Consider the following 12051-nt stretch of genomic DNA (forward strand, 5'->3'; position numbering starts at 1 on the left):
CTATCTATCTATCTATCTATCTATCTATCTATCTATCTATCTATCTATCTATCTATCTATCTATCTATCTATCTATCTATCTATCTATCTATCTATCTATCTATCTATCTATCTATCTATCTATCTATCTATCTATCTATCTATCTATCTATCTATCTATCTATCTATCTATCTATCTATCTATCTATCTATCTATCTATCTATCTATCTATCTATCTATCTATCTATCTATCTATCTATCTATCTATCTATCTATCTATCTATCTATCTCTATCTATCTATCTATCTATCTATCTATCTATCTATCTATCTATCTACTATCTATCTATCTATCTATCTATCTATCTATCTATCTATCTATCTATCTATCTATCTATCTATCTATCTATCTATCTATCTATCTATCTATCTATCTATCTATCTATCTATCTATCTATCTATCTATCTATCTATCTATCTATCTATCTATCTATCTATCTATCTATCTATCTATCTATCTATCTATCTATCTATCTATCTATCTATCTATCTATCTATCTATCTATCTATCTATCTATCTATCTATCTATCTATCTATCTATCTATCTATCTATCTATCTATCTATCTATCTATCTATCTATCTATCTATCTATCTATCTATCTATCTATCTATCTATCTATCTATCTATCTATCTATCTATCTATCTATCTATCTATCTATCTATCTATCTATCTATCTATCTATCTATCTATCTATCTATCTATCTATCTATCTATCTATCTATCTATCTCTATCTATCTATCTATCTATCTATCTATCTATCTATCTATCTATCTATCTATCTATCTATCTATCTATCTATCTATCTATCTATCTATCTACTATCTATCTATCTATCTATCTATCTATCTATCTATCTATCTATCTATCTATCTATCTATCTATCTATCTATCTATCTATCTATCTATCTATCTATCTATCTATCTATCTATCTATCTATCTATCTATCTATCTATCTATCTATCTATCTATCTATCTATCTATCTATCTATCTATCTATCTATCTATCTATCTATCTATCTATCTATATCTATCTATCTATCTATCTATCTATCTATCTATCTATCTATCTATCTATCTATCTATCTATCTATCTATCTATCTATCTATCTATCTATCTATCTATCTATCTATCTATCTATCTATCTATCGATCTATCTATCTATCTATCTATCTATCTATCTATCTATCTATCTATCTATCTATCTATCTATCTATCTATCTATCTATCTATCTACTATCTATCTATCTATCTATCTATCTATCTATCTATCTATCTATCTATCTATCTATCTATCTATCAAATTGGTCAAATTTAAATTAATTCAATATATTTAATCCTCTAATTATATGATGACACGTGTCATGATATCATTGGAAGATTTTTATTAATTTATTTATATTTAATTTAAATATTTTTCCTCCATCAGATGGTGACATGTGACACCATCCGATGGAAGGAAAACAAATTGAAACAACATTGTGCTAGAGGGGTGGGGGGATCAAACTTGGGCCTCCTTGAATGGAGGTGACAATTTCAACCATTGCTCCAAGCTAACTTCTCGTGTATCACTTACATCAACTTATATTTATCTTATAATATAATAAAGGCCATAACAATGAAAATAGATGCAACACTTAAACGACTTGATTCAAATAAATTAATATTTTAAATTATATTGTTTATATTCAACCTACTCCACCCAGAAAATATATTGGTTATACTCAACATGTCTCGATTGATTCGAATAAATTAATACTTTAAAATAGTTAAAATAACATACTTATATTGTTATTATATTTAAATGGTTAAATAATATATTTTCACCTTAAACTCGATCCAATTTGAATACATAAAAAGGTAAACTAATAATTTATACCAGTTTGGATCAGGTCGATAATTTCTTAACTTAATCCAACCCCGGTCTGATTTGAATATATTAATACTTTAAAATAGTTAAAATGATACATTTATAATTATTATTATAATTAAAATAGTAACAATAATATTTTTACTTAAACCCGACCCTCAAATATAGATATAAATATATTCAAACCGGATCGAGTTAAAGGTAAAATATATTATTTTAACCATTTAACATATATAATAATTATAAGTATATTATTTAACTATTTTAAAATATTAATTCATTCAAATCAGGGTGGATCGAATATAAACATATATTTTTTGGGTAGAGCGGGTTAAATATAACATATATTTTAAATATTAATTTATTCAAATCAAATCGTTTAGTGTAGATTCTATTTTTTTTTTGTTCCGGCCTTCATTATATTATAAGATAAATATTAATTGATGTAAATATTATACTAGAAATTAGCTTTGGAGTCGTGGTTGAGGTTGTTGTCTCCATTCAAGTAGGCCAAGTTGGATCCTCCACCCTCCTCCAGCACAATGTTGTTTAATTTGTTTTCCTTTCAATATGGTGCCACCACTCAGTATAGTTTACTCTAAGGGTGCTTTTGGTTCACGGAATGTAAGATTATCAGTGGGAATAAAAGATTACCAGGGAATAGGATTACTGGGAATGTTGTATTTTGTGTTTGGTTGGTTTAGCAGGAATGTAAGATTACCGTGTTTGGTTAAAGAAATAAAAGATTATTAGAATGTATATTTGACCAAATTGTCCTTATTATATATTTGTAGAATATTACAAATTGTAAAATATTTATATATTTTCTTTAAAAAATTAAATTTATAATATTTATATAATTTTTTTTACAAAATTAAAAATATAAAAAAGGTTTAATGAAAGGGTAAAAAAATTTAACCCCTGAACTTCATATAAAATTTTAATTATAGATTTTTTTTGTAAATCTAAAATAATTTAAGGATAAATTTGTAATTTAACCTTCGTAGAATTTTTATTATTCAATAACATAAGAAGGATATTTTTGAAAAAAAAATAATAATTTAAGGGCATTTTAGTCCAAAACGCCGGTAATGTTACAATACATAAGGAATGGAGGTAATGACATTCCCGATAATATACCCAATCTACTATTGAATAAACCCGGGAATGAGATTCACCCCAATCCTTGAACCAAACACCCCTAAATATTATCATGTTTTACGAATAAATGATTAATAAAAATATTTTAATTGACTGACCTATCTGTAACTTTTGGGAAAATGAAGCGATATATTTGTCATCGAAGACACAAGTAAGTGACTTTTGGAATAGTTTACCCAAACGAATAATAGATTAGAACTTAAGACGGAAGTACAAATCATATCTATTTGTTCCCTCCGTCTCTGAAGTCTAAACCACCAAACCTAAATCTTCCCATCACTTCCTACAGACCTTGTCGTCCCGGGTGGGTCATGACCCTGACCCTCTCCATTCAATACCCGAAGCCCCACCGGAGCAGCCAACGCCATGCGCCTCGTAGTACCTCTCCAGGGCGTGGTCCAAGGAAGAGGAGGCTTAATCTTTGGCTCTCTTATCCCATGCGCTCTCTTTTACTTCCTCCAACTCTACCTCAAACGACACCGCTCTCCTCGCAACCCTCCTTCACCCTCCGCTTCCTTGCAGAACCTGGCGGAGATGAACCGAACTTCTTCACGCTCCAATTTGCTCTCACGCGGCTCCATCGGACCGGCTCGGATATCTTCCTTGGCCACTTCCATTTCTAAACCCAACGACTCGCCGTATTACATCGGGTTGGATAAGGTGTCGGAGGATCCGTACGACAGATTTGGTAATCCAGATGGGGTTATCCAACTCGGCTTGTCGGAGAATAGGGTCAGTATTTGCTTTTTAAACACGGTTCTTTTGCGTGGCCTATTCGTATATTTGACTTTTTGTTGTTTCTTTTAAAAACTTCGTTTACAGTTGTGTTTTGATTTAATTGAGAAATGGATGTTGGAAAACTTGACCGATTCGATAAGGGGAAGAGATGGGGATGATTTGAGCATTAGCGGGATTGCCTCTTACCAGCCTTTGGATGGAACAATGGAACTCAAAATGGTAATCTCTATAATTCTTCCTCTTTTGTTTTTATTGAATAACTAAATGGAGTGTAAGTTTCTGTTGCTTTTTGGTGTGAATTTGATACCTGATGCTGAATTATCTGTTGTCAGTTTGCATTTGAAATATATCATATAAGGATGCTCATGAAAAGTGAATGAACTTAATTGGTTTAAGAGCTTAGAATCAGGGATGTTGTGAGCTTGTGATAATAAGATTTTCTTTGCTTGGCTTTAAACCGTTTAATGTCATCAAAATGCGTCTGACTAGTTTCTTTTTAACTGTGAGGTACATGGATCCAAACTTAAGATTTGCATTTATATTAACACTCGGCACAGAATGTCGAGGTAACTTTATCACTTTTTCTGTACATACGATCATATCGATGGTTTGGGTTAGAAGAGATGTGGAGCTACGAAAGAAGCTGTATGGTTTATTAGTGTATACCTTTTTTGCTATCACTGTCATCACCAATCATAGTTGGAATGCAAATGCCTTCAAGACTCTCTGGTTCGTTTCTTTTTGTATTTATTCCTGGTTCTTTTTTTCTATTATTCTGACAGGCGATGGCAGGTTTTATGTCACATGTTATAGGAGGAGCTGTCTCATTTGAACCGTCGCAGATGGTTTTAACTGCTGGTGCAACTCCCGCAATTGAGACATTATGTTTCTGCTTGGCAGATCATGGGAATGCATTTCTTGTTCCCACACCTTACTATCCTGGGTAACTCTTTGACCTTCATTCCAAGAGTTTGTATTGTTATAGATACACAATGGTCCCATTGGTTTAACTAGGAAAAATATGTCTTCAGTTTTGACAGGGACATGAAATGGCGAACAGGAGTGGAACTAATACCTGTCCATTGTCGGAGCACTGACAATTTCACATTAAGTATCAGTGTGCTTGATCAAGCATTCAACCAGACAAGGAAGCGTGGAACAAAGATTCGGGGAATTCTCCTTTCAAACCCTGCAAATCCTGTTGGCAACCTACTTTCTCGGGAGATTCTTTGTGATCTATTGGACTTTGCTCGAGAAAAGAATATCCATATCATATCAGATGAAATATTCGCAGGGTCTATTTACGGGAATGAAGAGTTTGTCAGCATTGCCGATGTTCTTGATTCAGAGGATTTCGATAAAAGCAGGGTTCATATTGTTTATGGGCTATCGAAGGACCTCTCTCTTCCAGGATTTCTGGTCGGAGTGATATATTCTCTTAATGATAATGTATTGGTTGCTGCTAGAAAGTTAACTAGGTTTTCTTCTATTTCGGCTCCAACCCAAAAACTGCTAGTTTCAATGCTGTCAGACGCAAGATTCATCAAGGAATATATGGAGACCAATAAAAAGAGGATAAGGAATATGCGTGATTTATTTGTGTCTGGTCTGGAAGGATTAGGCATTAGATGTGCAGATAGCAGTGCTGGCTTGTATTGTTGGGCTAATATGAGCAAATTAATCCCCTCTTATGGTGAGAAAGGGGAACTTGAGCTATGGGATAAGTTATTAAATGTGGCTAAGATCAATGTGACTCCTGGTTCAGCATGCCACTGCATAGAACCGGGATGGTTCCGGTGCTGTTTCACAACCTTGGATGAGGAGGATATTCCTCTAGTCATGGAAAGGATCCGAAAAGCTACTGATTCCCGAGCGTCATGAAGTGAAAATGCTAAAACTCTTTCTAAAATTACAATCAAATTGCAGGTGCATTGATCGTTGATTTCTCTATGATACTGATGGAGATTCTTCCTGTAGCTAACCAAGGGGGATGTGGGCGTGCACAATTTCTGGACAAAAATGCACCCTTGAATCAATGTGATGGCGGTTCCAAAGGCAGAGATAGTACAGCACAGCATCCACATGGGGTCTTTCCTTGAGAAGCCTCTCGTGTGTAGGCCATTTGAACACCACAGATTACTTGTTGATTTGCAAATAGGCCTTTTCATTTTACAAATTTTATGATTTTCATTTGCATATATATATTTATACACTAGTTTCTAGTGCTCACATGCATATCTGATCAACTTTAATTTGTAATTAACTTGTTGAATAAGATATTTTTAATTACTGCAATTACCATAACGTAATATTTGTTATTAAATAGTTGAAAATAATAATTAAATTATAGAAACCATTTAATAATTAAAATGTTAAAATAAAGAATTAAATCATAATTCAATCATTTTTTAGGGTTTTTTTTAACAAAAATGTTACCCTATCATATTAAGATGTATATCTTTTTGTGTCACAGAATAAAAATGTGTCGTGTCGTGTCAAATGCCTTTGATAGAAAATGTCTTCATTTATGTGATAAAACACAATGCGTCAAATGCGTTACCATGAGTCAAATGGATACAGTGATATATGTATAAATTTTATCTTCAATCATTTACGAGTGTATGTTTAAAAGTTTACATTTAAACACATCCAAAAAATTTATATGTAAATAATATCTGATGTGAGGATCTTATAGTTAAATATGTTGATTTTATGTTATCCAAGAATTTTACATGACTAGAATTCTGTGAGGATCTTATGGTTAAACATGTTGATTTTATGCTATCCAAGAACTTTGCAATGACTAGAATTCTGAGAATTCGATGAGTACTTTACTGGTAATATATTTGAGGATGCATGAGCTTGAGATTTCTAGTGAATGAATGATTAAAGATGAGAAAATCTAGTCGAATATTTTTCCAATTGAGGGGAAATGCTTTCGAATTGAAAAATGAATTAAATTTAATAATAATAATAATAATAATGATGACAATGGTGATGGTGGTGAGTGACAACCGATAATGGGAGACTTGGTTAAGTTCGAGGGTCAAATTGATATTACATCAAAAGTTTAGCATCAAAATAATATTATATCTAAAGTTCAAAGGTTAACTTAAAAATTAATCCCTTTTAATTAACGTGTTATGTCATCAAATTAACCACCATCAACGAGTCAATATCAAAATGCTAAGATCAATAAAGTAAATAATCAAAACTTAATAAAATAATAATATAAGTGATCAAAATTTATATATATATACATGTGAGTAAAAATACACAAATACAAAAGAAAATTTATCAACTTGATAGTTTAGCCTTGTTATTTTTAAAAGAGAGTTATTATTTTCTAGCTTTTCACAATTGGGGACTTAACAGAAAAGTGCCCTATAGTGAAGGGGGCTTTTTCGTATTTTACCCTAAAGTCTATGATCCAAAAGGAAAAATCCCGTAAAGTCTGGTAATGGAGAATCAACAAATATAGAACGTTGGATCCAAAGAAGGGAAATGATATCAAACGGTGCAAACAGATACATGTGATTTGAAATTCAAATCCTCTTGGTTCCTACTCAATTCTTAATAGAAACAAAACCATAATCACCGCTCTTCTTCAACGTTCCTCCCTTGATTCTTCATTTTGGTGCAAATCCAATATTGAAATCTTTTTCTTAACGAAAACAATCCATCCAAAGCTTCGTTTCGATCTCTCTTGCTTAAGGTTTATCTACTCTTTGCTTTCTTTTATATTCAATTTCTTGCTATATTTGGCCGACGAGTGAATGCAGGAAAACTATTTTTTATCAGCTGATTCTGAAATTTTTAGTGAATAATACGTTGCATTTTTTGAATGAATCACGACTGTGTGTTGGCTGAAGCAATTTCATTAATATTTACCTTCGATTTTAGGTATAAGCTTTGGAACTTGCAAATGATCTTTTTTTTGTACAGTAACAATTTGTATGGAATTGGAATTTGATGGAATTGATGGAGTAAACTGATGGTCAGGGATCGAGTGTCATCTAGTTTCATTTTCTATTTTCTTTGTCATTTTCATCCCAATATCTTATCTCTAAGTAGTTCCTATTAAATTTTCATTTCATCTACGATTTAGTAAAAAATAGGTGCAAATTCAGTCATGTACACTACATATGTGGATGCTGCTTATATTGACAGATTATAAGTTCAGCTTTGAACTTTAAAGTATTGCAAGCATTCATTTCCAAATTAGCTTATCTACTTGGTGACTGCAACTTGTGTGGATGTCTTTTGATTTCTGAGTATTTTCTTTTGGCAGGAACTGTTCAACATGTCTACTCCGCAAAGCGATCCACTTCTTCAAGCGGAAACAACGTGTGGAACACTTCTATATGAACTTCAGGTATCATTGAACTTCGTTCACAATGGTTACCCTATATTTTCTTTATCGGCCAGATGATAACGTGAAGATAATATAATACATACTCTTTGACGATCCTTTGAGAAAATTAGATAATTTGGGATGAAGTCGGTGAGACAGATGCTGACAGGGATGAAATGCTGCTTGAGCTTGAACGGGAGTGCCTGGAAGTATACAGAAGAAAGGTGGATCAGGCAAATCGCTGCAGAGCTCAGCTCAGACAGACAATTGCCGACTCTGAAGCTGAACTTGCGGCCATCTGTTCAGCAATGGGGGAGAGGCCAGTGCATATTAGGCAGGTCAGAAATGAAGGTTAACTAATCCGGGATGAAAGTTTTTTTCCATTAGATTGAACTTCCTACTGATCTTATTGTTCACAATTTTTCAGTCAGATCAAAATGCTGGAAGTTTGAAGGAGGAGCTAAGCACAATTCTTCCTCAATTGGAGGAAATGAAGAAAAGGAAGATTGAAAGAAGAAATCAAATTGTAGAAGTTTTACAGCAAATACAAATTATCACAAATGAGATTCATGAATCAGCCAAATCAATTTGTTCCGAAACAGTTGCGGATGACAGTGACCTGTCCTTGAGGAAACTTGAAGAGTTGCTCAGACAGCTCAATGAACTTCAGAAAGAAAAGGTCAGGCTTCTATTTTTCAATTCTTTATTGATTCCACCTCATTATAACTAATGTTTATCTTTTGCTTGCTGTTTTCTTTCTTATGCAGAATGATCGTCTGAAGCAGGTTGAGGACCACCTTAGCATGTTGAACTCACTCTGCTTGGTGATGGGCATGGATTTCAAGCTCACGGTTACTGAGGTCCGTCCTAGTTTAAGTGACTCAGAAGGGTTTAGGAGTGTTAGCAGCAGAACAATTGAACAGTTGGCTACATTGATTAAAAAGTTACAGGAAGTTAAGATACAGAGGATGCAAAGGGTAAAATTGTTAATTTCTGCATTTTTGTGCATTGCTAAATCCTTTTTCCTTTTCTCTAAGTGACTATAATATAATTCTTTGACCCATGGAAGCTACAAGATCTTGCTACTACTATGTTGGAATTATGGAATCTGATGGATACACCTATTGAGGAGCAACAGATGTTTCAGACTGTTACCCGTAATATAGCTGCTTCAGAGCATGAAATTACTGAACCAAACACGCTTTCTGTGGATTTCATCAAATATGTTAGTGATGCATTTTTAAACGCAAGGTTTACTGATGTTCTCTAGGATTTATAGATATCTGAAGATAGTAAGGTGCAGGTTGAGGCAGAAGTTTCTCGGTTAGAAGAGTTGAAGTGTAGCAAAATGAAAGAGCTTGTCCTGAAGAAGAGATTAGAGCTAGACGAGATCTGTAGAAAGACGCATCTGGTTGTTTCACAAAGTGTGATCGAAGATGCCATTGAAGCTATCGAGTCTGGTAAATGCATATGCTATATTACTGTCAGCAAGCACTCGGTTTTATCTCAATTCCACTCATACTACTGAATATCATTCCTACTTTTTATATGTAGGGGGCGTTGATGCTGCTAACATACTAGATCAGATTGAACTTCAAATTGCTAAGGTCAAAGAGGAAGCTTTTAGCAGGAAAGAAATACTTGAAAGGGTGGAGAAATGGTTGATGGCATGTGATGAGGAGTGCTGGCTTGAGGAATATATAGGGTGGGTATTCTTTCATCTCTTGGGATATAGGATTTTGATCTTCTAGCATGGTTTCGTTGCTTTATTGTTTGTTATCCAACAGGATGAAAACCGATATAATGCGGGAAAAGGTGCTCATCTTACACTCAAGCGTGCTGAGAAAGCCCGTTCCCTGGTTAATAAACTTCCAGGTAAGTAATACACTCTAGATAAAAGGTTGAGAAATGTAAGCTTTCACATTACTTACCAGGTCTTGTTGTTACGAGTTCAGATTATTTGAGGTTCATATAAATCATTTTCTACCTGTTTTGATTAGAATCAGTCAACGCAGTGTTGAAGTTTTATCATATTAACCCAGGAATTGTGGAGGCATTGGTTTCAAAGACTATGGCATGGGAGAAGGAGACAGAGGTTGAATTTTTATATGATGGCGTGAGTATTCTGATAATGGGTACAACCTGAACCTTTATGACAAGAGCAGAGAGAAGTTGCTTACACTTTTGGAATCTAACTGAACCATTTTTACTCTATCCAGATTCGTCTACTTTCTATGCTCGAAGAATACACTATTTTACGACACGAGAAAGAGCAAGAGCGGCGTAGGTTGCGGGTATAATACACTGTTCTTTTTGCACAGTATGTACACTTTCCTTGATGAAACTGAGCTAATAGTCAGGCATGATTCCTTTGTGTTCCAGGACCAGAAGAAACTCCAGGGACAGTTAATAGCAGAGCAAGAAGCACTCTATGGGTCAAGACCAAGCCCAGCAAAAGCCCAGAGTGCCAAAAAGGGTCCTAGGCATTCAACCGGAGGCGCAAGCAGTAGAAGAGTCTCCTTGGGAGGAGCAATGCTACCGGCTTATAAACTTGATTCCCTTCACTCCACAAAGGCTACTCCCCAAACACTTAATAAGAAGACCGAGAGAATGTTTCAAAATCATTTTAATCATCGACATGATGACGCCATTCCAGCTTTCTCTGCTCGTAAGCTCTTTCTGTAAAGCATATTGGATGTTATTTAAAATCATTTAATTTTGTTCTTAAAACTTTCACCATTTTGCAGTTAGGAGAGGCCTCGACATTGCTGACATTCCTGTCCGAAAGCACTCTTCAGGTGTGATAAATGCTAATGGATTAGAATCCCCATTGGTTCGTGAGCCGTTCTCGCCCATCTCTTCCACTGTATCATCAAAAGCCAATATAACAAACATGGTAGAAGATGAAGGTGAAACTGTACAGAAAAAGCTTCCTGTTAAAGATCTTTTGTGTAATACTCCGTCGAAGATCGTGTCTCTGGTTGACAATGAGAATAGAACCCCGAAGGCCATGTCTATGACAGCCATTACTCCGGTTTCAACGGTGCCGGTTCCTATGCAAATGGCCATGACTCCGGCTGCCCTGATACCTTTCAGTAATACTACCACTACTACTGCAACCAAGGCAGTCCAAGAAATTCACCAAGAGATTGAGCAATCGTTTGAGGAAAGACGGTTCGCTTTCGTGATTTCCGAAACACAAGTAACATAACTGGTACAAGTGTGATGTACATTGATTGAATTGAAACCGAATCAAATTGATTTTTTTTGGTTTGCAAGGGGAAAAGTCAATTATAGATTTGGCTGTTCTACTGAGCATGTTGTTTGCGATCCTGAAAGTGTTCTTCCGACTACTACGGGCTTTTCACTGTTTATTGGATATTATTCATTTCACTCCTGGTATTATTTTTCTCATTTTTTATGCTTTACTTTTCGATTAATATCTACTTTAGCCCCTGTTTTAGTAATTCTCAGATTGATCATTGTATTGATTTTTTTTTCATTTAAAACTAGGGATGGGCATGGATTGGGTTTTTGGTCCACCCGACTCGAGAATAAGGGATCTTCCACCCGATACCCGATCCGACTGAAATAAAATTTCACCCGATCCGATACATAACTTAAAAACCCCGACCCGAGTTAATTTTTTCACATTACAGTGAGACTCAGTTGAGAATGTCAATATAAGCAGAGATTTGAATGGAGAGTAAAGTAAAGCAAAGAAAAAAAACTATAATTGTTTGGGACATAAAAAAGTAAATAAATTTCTTAAAAACTACATACCATAATAAAAGAGTGATAGATCAAGAAGTTTGACTGTCCTAGATAAAATCGGAATTTAATTTGAGTGTAGAGGATACAAATTGAAGCAGAATACTCGCCGAA

General features: G+C 34.3%; 1 protein-coding gene and 1 pseudogene across 1 annotated transcript; both read left to right on the forward strand.

Moving 5' to 3' along the window:
- The first annotated feature begins 3300 nt into the window (after positions 1-3300).
- On the forward strand, positions 3301-5959 carry LOC120166992 (probable aminotransferase ACS12). The gene is made up of 4 exons (XM_039176139.1): positions 3301-3806; positions 3897-4031; positions 4595-4755; positions 4844-5959. Exons 1-4 carry the CDS (start codon positions 3441-3443, stop codon positions 5691-5693), a joined length of 1512 nt encoding a protein of 503 aa, XP_039032070.1. The 5' UTR covers positions 3301-3440; the 3' UTR covers positions 5694-5959.
- A 1465-nt stretch (positions 5960-7424) lies between these two features.
- Positions 7425-11392, forward strand: LOC120167024 (annotated as a pseudogene).
- The last annotated feature ends 659 nt before the right edge of the window (positions 11393-12051 follow it).

This window comes from Hibiscus syriacus, unplaced genomic scaffold, assembly GCF_006381635.1.
Source record: "Hibiscus syriacus cultivar Baekdansim isolate YM2019G1 unplaced genomic scaffold, ASM638163v2 tig00111659_pilon, whole genome shotgun sequence".
NCBI classification, from domain to species: Eukaryota; Viridiplantae; Streptophyta; class Magnoliopsida; order Malvales; family Malvaceae; genus Hibiscus; species Hibiscus syriacus.